This window comes from Stenella coeruleoalba, assembly GCF_951394435.1.
Source record: "Stenella coeruleoalba genome assembly, chromosome: 2".
Lineage (NCBI taxonomy): Eukaryota > Metazoa > Chordata > Mammalia > Artiodactyla > Delphinidae > Stenella > Stenella coeruleoalba.
In genome coordinates this window covers 132,573,319-132,592,002 of record NC_137147.1, presented here as the reverse complement: position 1 = coordinate 132,592,002, position 18,684 = coordinate 132,573,319, and the positions used below count along the sequence as shown (strand labels likewise).

Below are 18,684 nucleotides of genomic sequence, written 5' to 3'. Positions count from 1 at the left end.
CACACGCGAGGGTGGGCACACAGCCCCAGGGAGGACCGCAGACCGGACTCCCCGCGGCCGCGCTGGCCTGGGACTCGGAGGAGCGCGGTCGTGTGCTGGGCTGGAGCTCAGAGGCTCCGGCCCCCGCGCAAGGCTGGCACGCCCCTAGCCCGCTCCCCTTTGTCAGTTTCGCTGCCCCATCAGTGCAGGGCGGTGGTTGGGGCGCTCCTCCCTCTCCGCCCCCTTCGCTGAAAGGAGCCGAGTCCTCCACCTTACTCCCCCCCCCCCCACCCTCGGTTTTGCGGCCGCGCCTTCTCCTCCCCCGCCCGGCTCCCGCCGCTAGCTCGCTCGCTCTCTCGCTCCCTCCCTCCTCCCTCCCTGGCTCGCTCCTCGCGCTCCCTCCCCGCGCCGCGGCAGAGCGCGGAGCCCGGGCGGGAGTCGGCGCGGGAGCCGGAGCGGGCGGCCGGCCGGCGACAGCACAGGCGGCGGCGGCGGGTCCCGGTCCCGGCCCCGGCCCCGGAGCGCGCGGAGTCCCCACCCGCGCCGCTCCGGCTCCTCTCCCGACGCGGGGCTCCGAGCAGCATGCGCGGCCGCTGCCCGCCGGCCTCAGCCCTGGCCCCGGCCCCGCTGCGGAGCGCGCCCGGCCTCGACCCCGGCCCCAGTGGCAGAGGCGGCGGCGGCGGCGGCTCCAGGCTGGCCCGGGGCACAGAACGAGGCTCGTAGAGCCCGCGTCGCCAGTCCTGAGCGCACCCGCCCCTCCGCCCGCCGGGGCCCCGGCCTCCCGCCTCCCCACTCCCCGGCCCTTGCCCCGGCCCCGGCTCCGGCTTGGCTCCTGCCCGCGTGGGGCAGACAGACGGACGGCTAGCCCCGCGAGGGCGAGCGGACTGCCGGGCGGAGGTGTCGGACAAGGAGGAGGAGACGAAGGAGGGGGCTGGGCAGGGGCTGGGCAGGGGCTGGGGCCCTGGCGGGGGAGACATGCGATTGGTGACCGAGCGGAGCGGACGGACAGCGCGCCCGAAATGCAGGTGAGCCCGGCGGCCGCGGCCCAGCCCCGAGTGGGCAGCCCCACGGCGAGCGCCCCTGGGGGCCGCCGTCGGCCCGGGCTGTGCCCATCTTGGGGCTGTGGGGCACCCCAGCGTCACCCAAACCCGCGTTGGGGGTCACAGATCTGATCGCCCCCCCGCCCAGCGAAGCCTCAGAAATGAAGGTTTCTTCTTTCCCGCCCCTCCCACCCAACAAATTCCAGGTTGTCTAGCTGGGACCCCCTGAGCTGGGGAGGGGTCACAGTCCTGCTCGTCCTCTGTCCCACCTCCCATTCTGAGCACTGGTCACCCTGAAGGGTAAGCCCCCTGCTCAGCACTGGGTGGTTGCCTCTCTCTATAGACCCCAGACACCCCCAGGCAGCCCTAGCCTGCACCAGGCACCCCCAGGCCGGTGGATGCAGGCACGGGCTGGGCGCCTCCTGACTCGCCTAACAAGGGGCAGCCCCTTTCCAGCTCCTGCCCAGTGAGGGGGAGAAAAGGGGAAATAGGGGCTAGGAGAGTGGAGGAGAGGGAGTTGGGGTGGAGGAGGACCCAGGAACCATTGGGGGCCCTCCCCTTCGTCTTCAGCCCAGGCTTCTCACTTCCCCCTGCCCCACTTTTCATTCCGAAGCAGAGCTGGTGGGAGGTAGGAACCGGCTGAGAAGAAGAGGTCTCCTTCTCGGCCCCCCACCTCTGCAAGGTGGGCTGTGGGCTTCCTGCTCCCCCAGGCACCTCCAGGTGGATCCCACTTTGAGGAGGGGTGGGGCCAGGCCCAGTGGACAGTCCCCTCCTGTCTCTTGCCCTGGGTCCCAGCCCAGCTCCATCCAGCCCTGGTTGTGCCGGCATCGGCATCTCCTCTTTGTTCTCAGAGGTCCTGGGGTCGGGCTGGGGGAGTTGGGGCATCTGAGAGGATGGCAACAGCTCTGCCCTGGTGGGGTGGGAGTGCAGGAAGCCCTGAGGTGGGGGCAGCACCATCTGGGCAAGCCTCTTTCCTGCCAGCCCAGCCCTCCCTCCGTCCTCCTCTGCTCGGCTTGGGCAGCTGGAGGGTGCGCAGTCCAACCTGGCCCGCGGCTCCAGCTCTGGCTCAGCCCTGCTGGTCGTTATGCCAATGGCTCCAGCACCAGTGCCTCCCATGCCCAGGGAGCAATGAGCCGGGGCATTGAGGCGGCAGAGAGCCTGGGGCTTCCGCACATCCAGCAAGGAGTGCTGTGAGGGAAGGGAGGGTCAGCTGCTCCCAGACCCTTTGTCCTTGTGTGGGCCAGGAGGGGCTCAGAGTCCTTACACCTCTGGGAAGATGCCAGCGCCTGGTCTGCTGGGACAGCTTGCCTGCCCTTCCTGCTTTCTCCCCATGGCCTGAGGCAGGAGACAGGGGATTAGGTGACAGAAGGGAGAGGCCAAGAAGTCCTCGGAACCCAGATAGGGGCTCCCGACAGCACCCAGCTGCCCCTCCTGGAGGGAGGCTTAGCAAAGGCGAGGGCGGGCCCCCTGTGGTATTCTTGTCTCTGCCCCTTTTCCCACTCCCTGCCAGTTTATGTGTGAGATGGGCCTTCGGTAGGGCTTGGTCAAGGCTGCAGTGCTCCCCAGTGCCTGGAGTTAGAGTGGGTACCGAATCCAAGGGGCCAGGTTTGGGGGGATGGGTGGGTGCTCAAGGCTAAGGTATCATGGCTTGTGGGCTGAGGGCATTGTAGAGACCACTCTACCCCTTGCAGTAGTCTTCTTCCTAGGGATCAGTTCCCCTATCCCCTGCCCTGGAGCACCCATTTTTCCTATACTAGATATTATTTTCTAAAACCCAGAATTCCGGGGGGATATCAAAAAGAAAAGAAAAAAAAGTCTTGTGAGGGTTGGTCAGCATAAAGCCAGACAGGATCCCTGGTACCAGCGATGGCTCATCTGGTACTGCTCTCCACGTGCCACCACAGCAAATGGTGAGAGGATCATGATTGGGTCCGGAGGGTGGGAGAAATGCATTCCTGCTGAGAGATGAAGCAGTGCAGTGGTTTGCACAGGGTCCCATGGAGGCATGAGGCAGTGTGTCAGGTGGAGGGATGAGGAAGTGGGTCCTGTGGGACTAGGGAAGGGCCAGGGAGGGGAGGCTGTAGGTGGTGGTGGTTTCAGAGTGAGAGCCTTGGTTTTGCTGGCTGGGGGTCTCTTGGTCTAGCTGTGAGAAGACCTACCCAGAAGGTCTTCTCTTCTCCTGGCCACTCCTCTAGGAAGCCTCCCTGACTGCTCCACGTCACTCACCCTCCTCCTCCATGCAGCTACGGTGCCTGGTTTGCACCTAATATTGTACCAGCCAATTCATTCATGCATTTATTCTACACATGCTGGCTGAGCTGCCTGCTCTGCTCTGGGCTAGGCCCTCCCATGGCCCCCATGGATTGCCTTGAACACCCGGGGCAATCCTGGACCCATCCCCTGGGCTCCCTTGCCTGGCCTTGGGGATAGGAAAGATGCTGGGAGGCACCAGGGAGCATCTGATTCTGGTAGCAAAAACTACCTGGAAGGAACACAGTGTCTTCAGCCTGCAATGGATGGACAGAGGTAGGTGGTGTCAAGGATGCCCCAGGCAGGGGTTGGGGAGAGCAAAGGCAGGGTATTCAGTAGCACACACTGGTACTCAGAGAAGGATGGGATTTGCTCCTGGGGGCTGCGGCAGTCAGGGGTCCTCCAGGAAGAGAGAGAGACTGGGTATCTCTTGAGGCAGTAAAAGATTTGGCAGAGACACAGAAAGCAGGATTCCAGAATCAGCGACGGTTATTTTGTAGAAAGACAGTGGGAAGGCAAGTTCATTTCCAAATGCATTTGAGGGATGCTGACCTTCATTTATGTGTTGAATGAATGAATGAATGAATATCCTTGGGCTCTGTGGACCCAGTAGAGCTGTTCTGACAACAGTTCCCTCCTCCTGTGTTCAGTTCCTTTAGTGTCATTTTATAGTGAGGTTGTTGAGTGTGGTACCTGGAGCCAGATGCCTGGGTTCAAATCTCAGCTCCACACTGCCTAGCTCTGTGACTGTGGGCAAGTAACTTAATCTTTTGGACCTCAGTCTCCTTATCCGTAAAGTGAGGATAACAGAGGGCAATTATGAAGACTAAGTGTGTTCATGTATGCAAGGCAGTTAGAACAGTGCCTGGTACACAGTAAACTCTGCAGAACTGCTGGCTACTCATAGTTTGTATCAGTGATGTGCTCTCAATCTTAGCCTTGTAGGTGGTACAGAGATTTGATTTTATAGCTGAGAAAACTGAGAGCCAGAGAGGTAGGACAACTTGCCCAAAGACCCCAGCTTACAAGCATGGGGCTCAGTCTAGAATGCCTTCTTCCCGAGCTCTGGTCTGCGACTCTTGCTCACCAATCCAGGCATGGTCTGTTAATTAATTAATGTAGTTAGTATTACTACTACTACGACTACTAATATAATGAACACCATGACCCTACTCCCTAAGCTGAACACTAGCACTTTAATAATGATATGCATCTTCCCATGTGTTTCTTCTCACCCCATCCTTTGGCAGCCACTACCCTAAATTATCTATTTAGTATTCCCTTGCCTTTTAAAAATCACATTTTAATATAGAGAAATTGTTCAGTTTTAGTTAGTTTTGAACTTTGTAAAAGGAACATGAAACCGTGCAGTCCTCTGGAATTTGCCTTTTTTCTTCAATACCGTATGCCTAAGTTTCATCTATATTGTTACAAATAATGATAAATGTAGTTCATTCATTTTCACTGATGCATAATGTTCTGTTGTTTGAACATAAACAGTGTATTTATTCTTCTATTAATGGGCATGTGAGTTGTTTCCCTTTTTACTCTTACAAACAGTGCTGCAGTGAACTTTCTTGTCCCTTCCCCTAAGACAACAGGCAGAGCGTCTCTGGGGCACACAGCTAGGAGCGGAATTGCCGTAGGTCATATTCATATTCAGCTTTACTAGGAAATGTGCCACAGTGTTTTCCAAATTGGTTGGACCGTTTATGCTTCCCCCAGCAGGAGATGAGTATCCCCATTATTCCCCACCCGCACCTACACTCGGTATGCTCAGACATCTTGACTTTTAATGATTGAATGAGTGTAAAATGATCTTATATTACGGCCTTGATTTGCATATCTGAAATTCACAGTTTCTGGTGTATGGAAAGGGGGTTGAGATAGGCAGCAGCAGCCAGTGTGTAATGGGTGCTCACTAAGCAATCATTCCCTTTGCACCTCAGTTTCCCCAGGTGTTGAGGTGCTGTCTGTATAAACCCTGGGCAAGCGGGTCAGGGATAGGCAAGAGCAGTCAGGGAGTTCTCCCCAATGAAGTGGGAATGAAGGAGGAGCAAGGAGAGCTTAAGTCCCTGCACACTTAGAGCCAAAGGAATCCTAGTGGCTCTGTATTCACCCACAGGATGGGCAGGGGTGGCCCTAGCTTGGGAGGTAGAAGGAGACTTTGCCTCATTATTTTAATAATGCACAGCCCCCGATAAACCCCTGGCACCTGGTGTGGGGCTTGGCCTTAGTGAGTGCTAAGAGTGTGGTGACCTGAGGAATGAACAATGATGAACATACGTATGTTCGCTCCTCCTTCTTTCCCACCTCCTTGGGGAGTCCTCCCTGATTTCCCTTGCCCACTGAGCAAGTGAGGGATGGCTGAGCAAGGCGTCTCCTGGGCATTTGCAAGGCCCTCAAGCCCCTGCCTACCCTCAGGGGCTGAGAAACCTGGTGCTGGCAAGCTAATCTGGAGCGGCTCCCTCTGCCAGCCTGGAGCACCAGCAATTGATTCTACAGCGCTTTCCCCACCCGGGCCTGGGCCCCTGGAGCTGGTTAGAGATGAGCGACGGGGCTGGCGGAATAATTATGCCTATTTCATGTGACACCCAAATTGATTGCCGCCAGGGTGACATTACCAGGGCATTGTTCCTTGTATCCAACCTCTTATTACGTGTTATTAGGGTGTGTGGTGTGTGTGTGTTTTTCTATTTTTTCCCATTTCAGGGAATTAATCTCTCTCTGCCACCTCCTCTGCTTCCCTCTGCAGAGAACCGGCTCGTGGCTCCAGGAGCGGGTGGGGGCCCGGCCAGCATGCTTCCTCTGTCTGGCCCAGCACAGGGTTGCAGATGCAGTTGGGGGGCTGGCCATGTCAACTCCCTTTACTGGGGTGCAAGATGGGAGTATCTCAGAGCTAAGAGGGGCCGCTGAGGTGTGGACCCAGCAGAGGAGTCTTCCTGCAGTGTCCCTGATCCACGGTCTCTGCTTGCATACCTCTCATGACAGCCTGCTCACTCATTATCTACCAAGGTACATCTTCTATCCTGAGCCGTCTGATCTTCTATTTGATTCCTCATACTGAACAGAATAGGCCTTTATGACTCCGCACATGGCTCTTTGGTTCTACCCTGTGGGCGTGCACTTGGACCCTTTATACCCTCTGCCTTGGGACACACCTTAGAGATTTGCAGAGATGCCAGGACCGTCCCAAGTTTGGGCTTCTCGTGAATGCACAGTCAGGTGATGGCATCAGTTGTGCCTGAGCAGAACACACCACCTGTATGTGTCTGACCAGAGGGGTTCATCACCTCTTGATACTGAGCATAGTATACATAGCAGGTTGGAAAAGGGCTTTGGCAAGAGATTGGCCAAGATTCAGCTGAGCAGAGAGGGCTTTGAACAGTCAGTGCCAAGAGAAGGGCAAGTGTTTTTATTTATAGTTTGCCTGTCCGTGGTATAAATAACTCGCTGGACCTTGGTTTGTGATGTATAGGGGGGTTGTTTTTAAGTCTTCTCCCTTTTCTGAGGCAGAAATCATGCAAACCTTCACCTGTCCCTGACGTGGCTGCAGCATGAACGGAGAGGCTATGTTATCCTTGCATGATGTTGGGGAGAGAAGGTTGCTGCCATCAGGAGGCCGGGCTTCTTCCGGACAAGTTGCTGGTGCTCTTGGGCCTCTGTTTCCTCATCTGAGTGATGGTCTCTAGGGTTATCATGCCTCTGGAGTTAGACAGGCTCAGTGACCTTTGGCAGGTGAAGTAATGGCTTGGAGCCTCAGTTTCCTCATCAGTAAAATGGGGCTAATGGTACTTCCCTCCCAGGGTATGTGGTGAGGGTTGGTGGGGTCATTCTGCAAAGCATTTAGTTTATGTGCTCCATATAAATGTCTCTTCCCTTCCTTCTCCTTGAATTCTCTGCCCCCAGCCCTATGAGAGCAGTACAAAATCTGCCATTCCCTTTTCTAAATGAGGAGTTTAGGGCCCCGAGGCATAAAGCCACTTGCCCACGATCATGCAGCTCAGCAGCCCTTGAACTTGAATCAGAGAGGCAGTATATAAGAGTGGTCAGGACAACCTGTGGTCTAACTGCCTCAGGACTAATTCCAGCTCTGCTACTTACGGCTGTGTGATTTGGGCCAAGTTACATCACCTCTCTTGGCCCCAGTTATCTAATCTTTAAAATGAGGATAATAGTACCAACCTAATAGGACTGTTGTGAAGATTAAACAAGTTCATGTTTGCGTTCATATCCTGCTAGCTTTGTGACCTTGAGCAAGTTTCAGAACCTCTTTGTGACCTTGAGCAAATTACAGAACCTCCTTGTGCTTCTGTCTTTTCCATCTGCACAATGGGAACAATAACAGGACCTACCTCAACAGATTGTGGTGAGGTTAAATTAATTTTTATATGTAAAGTACTTAGAATAATGCCGGCACACCAGAAAAGTCCTCTGTTAGGGTTTTTCCAATCATCATCATCATCATCATCACAGGTCTCTGGCCTTCAAATCCCACATTAGATCCACCACTCCCCTCAGCTCCTCCATCTCCACCCTGGATTTCTGAGGCTGTGACCTCCCCCCTCTCCCAAGCCCAAGGCTTGTGACCCTCCCAGGTGGGGATTGGCTGGTTTTCAGGCCTCCAAAGTCCGAAATGGGCCAACCTAAGCTGTTCCCAAGGTAGAGGAGCCTGAGGGCTGGAGCAACTGGGAGAGGGCCCTGGGTGCCCCAGAAAGAGGGGGGCTGAGGGGAGATGAAGCAGGCATTCTGCTAGGCACCTCCCAAGGGGCCCCTGGCCTGGGCGGTGGATGGGGCCAGAGTCCTTCGGGGGCATCTTGCTGTCCCCAAGGGCCTGGGTTGGCATCTCAGACCTGGAGAGAGATGGGAAGGGAGGTATGGGGGTGCAGGACCATCACTTTCCTTGAGACCCGTCAGGTCACCACATGGGTGCTTGTGTACCCCTCCTCAATTCTGGGACCGCACCAGTCCAACTAGGAGTGCTGTCCGCTCAGGCAGGCCCACAGCAGACAACAAGGAAGCTTCCCAGAACCAGTGGCTCCCTCCTGCCTCCCCCAGGCCGGCTCCTAGCTTCCCCACTGGCCTCTCACCTCAGAACAACCGTGTGGAAGGGCAGGCATGGTCCAGAGTGGTCCAGGACTCACCCAAGTTCACACAGCAGGGCAGGGTGCCCTGGCCAGAGCCCACTGCCCTTTGCCCGCTCAGAAGTAGCCTTCTCTAGGCCTTGCCCCACCCTTGCTCCTCCGCAACAAGCCAGCAGCCACTAGAGAGCAAAGCCTGTACATAGAAGCCTTTAAACACTAAGATGCTTTGCCATTAAATTTCATAATTTATCCCACAAGTGGCCTGGGGCTGTGAACTGGGTGGAAGGCTGTCAGCTCCTGAGATCAGCTGCGCTCAGTGGGGTAGGCAGTGGGGTGGGCAGGGGCGACCCTCCCTTAGGTGCAGGGGGCACGGGTGCTTGCCCAGGGCCACACAGGGGCAGCGGCCCTAGCAAACAGGCAGGCAGCCACACTGCGCCCAGTCAGCACCCTCCAGCCCGGCCATGGCTGAGAGGCCAGGTGAGCACCTTTGGGAGAGGACTGAGTTTCCAAGTGCACCTAAGAGATGGGGCTGATGGCAGTGGCCGTGGGTGAGGGTGGGTGCAGGGAGCGGCAGTGGCAGGAGGGGGGACAGCAGGCACACACATCCACATAGGCCACACATGGCTGCCTGCTCACAAACGTCACACACAGACACGCCGGGGGCCCAGCAACTCTTTGCTAGAACCAAGAGCAAGAGGAAAATAAAGAATGATACACGACAAAGGACATGCCCTCAATTTTCTTTCAGGTTGATTTTTCTCTCCCCGTTGGGGGCGAATGAAGGAGGAGGAGAAGGGAGAGGGAGAGGGCAGGCAAAGACAGGCAGACCAGCCCAGGAGGAGACAGACAGACGGAAGCGGCTCAGCTGCCTGCCTGCGGGCCACAGTCGGTCTGGATTTCTCCTGCCAGAGCTCAACCTGGTGCTAACCCCTCCTCCCAGGGTTTCCTTTGCCCCCATACCCCCTCCCCGTGTGCCAGGGGGCAGCCCCTGCCCTTCCCCAGGCTCTCAGCATAGCCCTGCTGGATTAGACTGGCCAGGGAAGACCAAGTTGCCCCCATTAGCAGCTCACACCTTAAGCCATTATCAGCCATTCACACCTCAGCAGGGATTAGCCCGGGAAAGCCAGAATGGAGGATCTTTAAAAGGAGTCCAGGGACCCGGGTCAGGATTTGGGGTAGGAGAGAGGCAATTAGGAGCCCCTGGATGCTCTCAAACGTTCCCGGACACGAGTCACCTCCACCCTGCACACCTTTGCCTGCACCGTTCTCCTGGCTGAAATGCCGCCTCTCCCGCCCCTGACTTTGGCCGGTGGAAATGTATCTGTAGTTCAGCCTGAGCCCACATGACACCTCCTCCTCCTCCTTGAAGCCTCTGTTAAGAGCTTAGACTAGAGTCAAGAGCTGTGCTGGGGAGCTGTCCCAGCAGCTGTGTGTCGGGGGCCCTTGAAGCTGGCCCTGGCAGTGCTGAGCTATAGCAGCCCCAGCCCTGTACTGGGGGCTCTCAATCTGGGGGCCCCAGAAGGGGAGGCAGCAGAGGCTGTAACAGAGGGAGGAAGGGAGAGAGGTAAACACACCAGCAGTGCTTGGCAGAGGGCCACCCAAGATCCAGAGGGACCCCCAGGAGGTGATCCCTTCTTCCTGGGGACTTGCAAAGAGCGGCTTGGGGTAGAAGACCCTTGAGCTGGATTCTGAAGGCTGAGCGGGAGATCTCCAGGCATGGGGCAGATGGTCGACCATCGCTGTGGGAGAAAGGCCCCGGGATGGAGCGACCATCGGGGCTTCCTAGACAGGCCTCACTCCACCCTGCCATTACCCTACCTTCAGCCACGTGGCCACAGCTGCCTCTGAACAGGTACTCGTATCACGAACGTGCTTTATCATTTCATGGAGTGGATCCAGCTGCTCTGTGCCCTGGAGCTGAAGGCAGAGAAGGGACTGCAGACAGGCAGGAGCTTGGGGACAGGGCAAGTCCTGAAGAATCTAGACCTTGCCTTGCCTCCAGTCTTTGGTGACACAGCGTAAGTCCCTTCACCTTTCCGAGTAATCGACCCACCTCAAGGGGTGGCGGTGGGAACGGGATGTGCTAACAGGCCCAGGGCTTTTGACAATCAGTAGGAAAGGGTAGTAGAGTTGGGCGGGGCCCAAGGCAGACTCTCTGAAGCCCTCAGTCCCCCATCCCAAGTCTGCCCTCCCTCCTCCCTCCTTCCTGCTGCAGGCCCAGTCTTAGGAATGTAGAGTGTCAGGACAAGATGAGATCGTGCATAACAGCCTCATTTACCAGTGAAGAAGCAGCCTGTCGCAGTAGTCCCAGGTCACACAGCCAGGCTGAGAACCCAGGGGGCCACGGGCCCCGGGGATGGCAGTGGGCACCTCCATGCCAGGGATCTCATGCCTGTGTGTACTGGGGATGCCTGTGGTCCCTGAGGAGCACTGAGTGGGAACACCATGAAATATTGATACTGTAAACCCAAAATAACAACCTTCCATCCTGTGCTGCAGCCGACCCCAAATTAGGTGAGATTCTAGCATTGACAGTGGCAGCAGGCAAAGGAGAATGGTATGGTGGGAAAACACTGAAAAAATTCAGTGTGTTCAACATACCATTTTCTGACAGTTGGGGAAAAGCTTTTGTCATTTAGGGGCAAGTTACCTACATGCAGCTACCTAAGGACTAGTGCCTTCCCTTAGTCCTGGGGGCCTTACCCTAGCGCTGCCATGACATGCCTGCCCCTCCTTTGGCTCTGAACTGGCCTGTGTGTCTGAAAGAAGTCCTGCTCCCCTTGTGGTAGCTCTTGGGGCAGGCAGCCTGACCAGGAGGAACGGAGCTCTGCTATTTCCTAGCTTTGTAGCCTAGGCCTAAAGGCAAAGGAATTTTCTTTTGGAAGCCTCAGCTTTTCTCATCTGTAAAATGGGTAGGAAGTATCTCTGAATGCTGGGTGAGGGTTTCTAAGACAGTGCGTATAAAGCCTAAAACCTGGTCTGTAGCAGGTGGTCTGAAGATGCTAGTCCCAGCCCTTCCCTAAGTGTAGGCGTCTGACCAGCTCGTATGGGCCAGGCTGGCTGCGTGGTAGAGGCACGCCTCTGCCCCCAGGGGCCTCCAGATGCTGCCTTAGGAGATAGAATGACCCCTGTCCTCCCTTAGGGTTCTCCAAGTCCACCCATGGATGATCCCATGCCCCTTCTGTCTCCACCAGCTATGCTCTTCAACCCTGAGCCCTGAGGGACAGCCCCAGTGTGAGGCCCCAACTGGGGATGCCGACCTCAGATCCTTCCAGTCCCAGTAAAGCTGCAGTTTGGGGCCTGAGCCCTTACTCCTCTTCATTCCTCATGCAGGTTTGAGGATGTTGACTTTCCAGCTGGGGAAGATCCAGTTTCTGTGTGTGTTCCCTCAGGGACCCTGGAATCAGCCCCTCCCTGCACAGCGGGGGGAAAGGGCAGAGAGGGCAGGCGTCCCTGAGGGGCACACAGTGGAGTGGCTGGTGTGGGGAGCAAGTGAGCCAGGCTGTATCTGCCGCACCACGTGAGTGAGGGTGTGATGGTGGCAGGTGGCCCTCTGCAGTGCAGGTCTGATGGCTCGGTTGCTCCCACTGCTCTGGGGTCGGGAGGACGCAGGCTGCTGTCGGCTCTGTATGCTGTGGCCCGGGCATGGCTCTCCTCTGCCTGCCCACCAGCCAGCCTTCGATGTTCATTTCCTTTGTATTTATTGGTCCGATTTTTAAAATCTTGCCCTTGTGGGAAGCCCTTCAGGGGGCAAGGATCCAAAATAAAGCACTGATTAAAATGCGTAAAACACTTCTCCTTGGCCACTGCAGGAATAACCAGCAGGATTAATGGTGCCAGGAGGGCGGGAGCAGCACGTTGCTCACTCAGCAGTTTTGGTGACCCCGTCAGACACGACCCTACCAGTATCCCTAGATGACAGGGGCCCCGTGGGGGTGTTCGGCCTGGAGACCAGGCCCAGTGTGCTGAACCAGCTTGGGAAGCCATGTTAGCCCCTCTTGGCCTCAGTTTCCCCATCTTTCAGGACAGTCACATGTAAAAGGCAATTCGGAGGATGTGCCCTTCTGGAGCTATCCTGGTCCCGTGGAGTATGGCCCATTGCTCTGGGGGTCTAACTGCCGGGTCTGCCACACAGGGCAATGCCAACTAGCTTTTCTATCAACATATTTGAATCCACCAGGTCTCTCTTTGCTCAGTGGGCCTGCTCCAGGGTCAGCGTCATCAGAGTGACTCCAGCCCCTGCAACAACTCTCTCACGCACACACACTTCCTGTCAAAGAACATTCAGTTGAGTCTTTTCCGTGCCACACCTTGGTCTGAGGCTGCAGACACATCATCTGCCCTCAGGCACCTCACTCTCTAGCAGGTGAGAGAAATGTACCCGTGGGAGTTTGACCCAGGATTAAACATACGACACAGGAGAGGCGCCAAGTGCTGAGGCTTTGGAGCACATTTCCCTCTTTGCTCAGGTCACTAGGAAGCTCTCGTCTTTAATCATTATATAGGATTTTGTGACCTTCTTTCTTGACTGGCTTGCCTTCTTTAGCTTTATCATCTTATAACATAATTTTTCTGGTCATTGGCTCAAATCATTTTTAGAATGAGATGTGCTATACATCAGTTACATAATGTCATTACTAATAAATCTAAGGTACTTCAGAGTTGTGGGCAAGAGATAATTTCTGACTGAGGAGATCAGGGGTGGCCTCATGGAGGAGATGGCTTTTGGGATGGATGGTCACAAAGGCCGCTGGGGCAGTGAGTCTGGGAGAGATCTCCAAAAGGAGATGGTTTAGAGCCAGGAATGTGCTGGACAAGGCTGCGATACCTGGGTGTTTTCCCTGGGGGGAATGGTGGGAGAGGAGGTAGATGGGTAGGTTGAGACAAGGGGGTGGAATCTTCGTATGCCAGATTCTTGTCTGTATGAGGGTCTTACCGACATCTCAAGGTAACCTGTGCACTCGCTATCCCCTCTCTCATTCCTTAGCACCCTCTCCATCAGCCTACCCCACGCCCCAGCGCAGTGGTGAGCTGGGTGCTAAAAGTCCTATTTACCTCTCCCGGTCCCCAAGCTCACACCCGCGCCAGCCCCAGCTGCCGTCCCAATTGCTTATTGATTGCCTGTCAGGATGTTTGCTTTTCTGGTGGGTCACTGGAGCATGTGTGACTTGTGGAAAATGGCCTGATGAGGGTGGGGTGGGGGAGGCCAAACCACAGAAAACTCTGGAGAGAGGATGAGAGGGGCTGAGGGGAGGGGGGTTGGTGGACAGAGCCCTTGGGAATAACAAAACCTTGCAGATTCTATAACATGTCAGTGACACCGGGAGCCCTCTCTAGTTAATCAGTCACTTAGTCGATCAACAACCAGGGAGTGCCTGTCAGTCTTGGGAGACCGCTGGAGCATTGTCATTGAAGTCCGACAGACCAGAGCCTTGGACCCAAATCCACCTCCTCAACCGGCTGGGTGTCCTTGGGTAGCCACAAGCTCTCCGAGCCCCAGTTGCCGTAAGGGTTGAAGTGCAGATGATAAGAACTATAGCTTTGGAAGTGGAGGCTGTGTGCAGGTGTGGGGAGGAGCTTGAAGGAGTGGAAGAAGGGCCTGAGCTGGGGCAGAGAGATGGGACCTTCCCAGCTTGGGCATCCCCTTCCTACAGCCAGGTCCCCTCAGGGCCATGAGTGTGGGCTATGTGGATGGCAGCAGAGCCCCAAGGGTGCCAGGCTGGGTGGGATGGATCTTCACCCCCACTAGCAGTAGAAGGGCTTCAGCTCGGCCCCCAGAGACCGTCTGGTCCAGCCTCTGGAGTTTGAAAGAGTCCAGACTAGTCCTCCCAGCCCCCTAAGGACCCTGCTGGGCCAGTTTCCCATAGGCTGGAACAGAGATAGAGGAGGGAAGAGCAGTCTAGCAGAAGTGGGAGCAAGTGGCCTGAATGCGGGCTAGGAGAGAGTAATCAGGGGGCGAGCTCCCGCACACCCCTCGCTCACACCACCTGCAGCCTGTACTCAGGCTGGACCCCTATCCTGGCACCGTCTCCCTTGTCATCACCACCCAAATCCTGCACGTTCCTCAGGACCCAGCTGTAACAAGCCTCACGTCCCCATTGCCCCAGTGTGGACCGGCACCTCCAGGGCTGCCTGCGCCGTCCTGGGCTGTGGGGGTCTGACTGCTCCCCCATCGGACCAGCAGCTGCACAGAACCCTCGTACTAGGAGGAGGGTGATTGGAAGCCGGAGAGACAGACGGATGAAGCCTGGGGGGAGTCTTTGAAGGGGAGTACACTTCCAACTGGGGATCAGAAAAAGCTTCTCAGAGCAATGGCCTCGAAGATGGGGTTTCAACACACCGGGGGAAGGGACATTCCAGGAGGAAAGAATAACAGGGGCCTGGGCTCAGGCGCCTGGGTGGGTCACCATGGGGACCCAGACGAAGGGTAGAGTTGGAAAGATTCCCCAGGGAGGCACTACGGCTGGGTCCTGGCTTTCTGGAAGGGGGTGCCCTCCACTGATCCAGAAACCCCACTGGGGAGCAGTGACACAAACACTGGCGGGAACCACTGGGTATGCTGGTTGCCCAAGATTCCTGGGCTTCGAGCTCAGCACAGTGTTGATGGAGAGGGAGCCGTGGTGTCTGTGTCTGGGGATGCTCAGGCTGAAGTTCTGAGAGGGTGGGCCCCAGCAGCCTCAGAAGCCCTTGCCTGGCACGCTGGGGCCCAGACATGCTCCTCTGCTGGCTATTCCTAGAGGCCTCAGCCTTTGAGCCCCTTTGATTCCCTCTGTGAGCCCTGAAGGCAACTCAACAGGTCTCGCTTTATCCCTGATGAACACCAGGGGAAGCTGAGGCTCAGCGTGCCAGGTGGGGTGTGAGGTGCGTGCCTGGAGTTGCATTGTCTGTAAAATGTAAAATGGAAAGGAGGTGGCTGCAGCCTAGGGTGCCAACCCCAGGCTCATCTGAAGTGACCCTGCCCCTTCCATGATCCCCCTGGATCCCGGGATGCCGGAGGGTCCTTCAGGAGGGCTCTGGGTGGGGTAAGGGGCAAGGAGGAAGCAGCATGGGGTGGCAGGAGGCCCTCTGGCCTGGGCATCTGGACCTCACTGTGGGGTCCCAGGCAGGTGTCATATGCCACTCTGGACCCCTGCCTCTCTCTGTGTGTCAGGGACATCCTGACAGGGCAGGAGGGCAGAGGGCACAGCGGGCTCTGGGCGGGGGTCCAGCAGACACTGCCCTCTAACCGCGCCCTCTGTCCTGTGCTTGCTTCTGGCCACAGGTGAGCGAGAGGATGCTGGCGGGGGGCGTGAGGAGCATGCCCAGCCCCCTCCTGGCCTGCTGGCAGCCCATCCTCCTGCTGGTGCTGGGCTCGGTGCTGTCAGGCTCAGCCACAGGCTGCCCGCCCCGCTGCGAGTGCTCCGCCCAGGACCGCGCAGTGCTCTGCCACCGCAAGCGCTTTGTGGCGGTGCCTGAGGGCATCCCCACTGAGACCCGCCTGCTAGACCTGGGCAAGAACCGCATCAAAACGCTCAACCAGGACGAGTTTGCCAGCTTCCCGCACCTGGAGGAGCTGGAGCTCAATGAGAACATCGTGAGCGCCGTGGAGCCTGGTGCCTTCAACAACCTCTTCAACCTCCGGACGCTGGGGCTCCGCAGCAACCGCCTGAAGCTCATCCCCCTGGGCGTCTTCACCGGCCTCAGTAACCTGACCAAGCTGGACATCAGCGAGAACAAGATCGTCATCCTGCTGGACTACATGTTCCAGGACCTGTACAACCTCAAGTCACTGGAAGTCGGCGACAACGACCTCGTCTACATCTCCCACCGAGCCTTCAGCGGCCTCAACAGCCTGGAGCAGCTGACGCTGGAGAAATGCAACCTGACCTCCATCCCCACCGAGGCGCTGTCCCACCTGCACGGTCTCATTGTCCTGCGGCTCCGGCACCTCAACATCAATGCCATCCGGGACTATTCCTTCAAGAGGTTGTACCGGCTCAAGGTCTTGGAGATCTCTCACTGGCCCTACTTGGACACCATGACTCCCAACTGTCTCTACGGCCTCAACCTGACGTCCCTGTCTATCACGCACTGCAACCTGACTGCTGTGCCCTACCTGGCGGTGCGCCACCTGGTCTATCTCCGCTTCCTCAACCTCTCCTACAACCCCATCAACACCATTGAGGGCTCCATGCTGCATGAGCTGCTAAGGCTGCAGGAGATCCAGCTGGTGGGTGGGCAGCTGGCCGTGGTGGAGCCCTACGCCTTCCGCGGCCTCAACTACCTGCGCGTGCTCAATGTCTCCGGCAACCAGCTGACCACACTGGAGGAGTCGGCCTTCCACTCGGTGGGCAACCTGGAGACGCTCATCCTGGACTCCAACCCACTGGCCTGCGACTGCCGGCTCCTGTGGGTGTTCCGGCGCCGCTGGCGGCTCAACTTCAACCGGCAGCAGCCCACGTGTGCCACGCCCGAGTTCGTCCAGGGCAAGGAGTTCAAGGACTTCCCTGATGTGCTCCTGCCCAACTACTTCACCTGCCGCCGTGCCCGCATCCGGGACCGCAAGGCCCAGCAGGTGTTTGTGGATGAGGGCCACACAGTGCAGTTCGTGTGCCGGGCAGATGGCGACCCGCCGCCCGCCATCCTCTGGCTCTCGCCCCGCAAGCACCTGGTCTCGGCCAAGAGCAACGGGCGGCTCACGGTCTTCCCCGATGGCACGCTGGAGGTGCGCTACGCCCAGGTACAGGACAACGGCACTTACCTGTGCATCGCGGCCAACGCGGGAGGCAACGATTCCATGCCTGCCCACCTGCACGTGCGCAGCTACTCGCCCGACTGGCCCCATCAGCCCAACAAGACCTTCGCCTTCATCTCCAACCAGCCGGGCGAGGGAGAGGCCAACAGCACCCGCGCCACCGTGCCTTTCCCCTTCGACATCAAGACCCTCATCATCGCCACCACCATGGGCTTTATCTCTTTCTTGGGCGTCGTCCTCTTCTGTCTGGTGCTGCTGTTTCTCTGGAGCCGGGGCAAGGGCAACACCAAGCACAACATCGAGATCGAGTATGTGCCCCGCAAGTCGGACGCAGGCATCAGCTCCGCCGACGCACCTCGCAAGTTCAATATGAAGATGATCTGAGGCCAGGGCGGGGGGGCGGGGACCCTGGGGCGTGCCGGGCAGGGGAAGGGACCTGGCCGCCATCCGCTCGCTCTCCAGTCCTTCCCACCTCCTCCCAGCCCCTCCACACACACTCTTTTTCTCCCTCCCACGCCGTCCCCTGCTGCCCCCGCTGGCCCTCACCGCCTGCCCTCTTTCTACCAGGACCTCAGAAGTCCAGGTCTGGGGACCCCACCTGCACAGGGGCACACGTTGACAGACTGGAGTCGGAAGCTGACACGGCACAGTCAATAATTCAATAAAAAGGTTACGAACTTCCTCTGTAACTTGGGTTTCAGTAATTATGGATTTTTATGAAAACTTGAAATAATAAAAAGAGAAAAAAAAAAAACTATTTCCTATAGCTAGTCGGAATGCAAACTTTTGACGTCCTGATTGCTCCAGGGCCCTCTTCCAACTCAGTTTCTTGTTTTTCTCTTCCTCCTCTTCCTCCTTTCTCTTCTCTTCCCCTGTGGGGAGGGATCACTCAGGAAAACAGGGAAGGAGGTTCCAGCCCCACTTGCCTGCCCACCCGGCCAGGGCAGTCGCCAGGAGCAGGTTTGGTGGTGGGTCTGGGCCCAGCTCTGGGCTGGCTGTTTGCAGAGAGCGGGTGGAGGGGACAGGGCTGCCCGATGGGGATGAGGGCCTGTCTGCTGAGCTGCCAGGCAGCACTACTGCCAGGGGGCGGGGCCTGGCTCGGGTGTGGCTGAGACTGGACAGGGGCTGGGGTCCTCCTGGAGGACAGCACGGTCAGTGGAGAGAGCCAGGGGCCGAGGCCTAACTCTGGTCCCAGCTTTGCTGCTGACTTGCTGTGTGGCCTCGAACAGGTCATCGACCCTCTCTGGGCCTCAGTCTCCACATCTGTATAAACGGAAACGCTACTCCCCGCCCTGCCTACCTCACAGGGCTGTTGTGAGGAATTGATGAGATGATGTATGTGAAACACTTTGTAACCTGTAAAGTGCTGTGCACATGTGTGGGTGACTGTTCTCATTATGGTCATTATTATCTCACTGTGGGTGGTGGGGCTCCTAAGGGATCTTCATGGTGTCGGGGTTGGGGGCATGCCAGGGGAAGGCCGCCTCCAGGGACTTCCAGAGGCTTCTCCAAGGACAGCTGCCTGGCGGTGACCACAAGCATTTCCTGGATGGCCAGGGCTCTAGACCCCCCGAGGAGTCCCAAGGCCCATGAGCAT

At 57.3% G+C, this 18,684-nt stretch overlaps 1 protein-coding gene across 1 annotated transcript; it reads left to right on the top strand.

Annotated features, from left to right (window-relative positions):
* Positions 1–352: 352 nt before the first annotated feature.
* LINGO1 (leucine rich repeat and Ig domain containing 1) lies at positions 353–17,471 on the top strand (the record flags this gene model as incomplete). Its single annotated transcript, XM_079912450.1, has 2 exons — positions 353–1,004; positions 15,615–17,471. The coding sequence occupies exons 1-2, from the start codon at positions 999–1,001 to the stop codon at positions 17,469–17,471; spliced, it is 1,863 nt and encodes a 620-aa protein (XP_079768576.1). The 5' UTR covers positions 353–998.
* Positions 17,472–18,684: the final 1,213 nt, after the last annotated feature.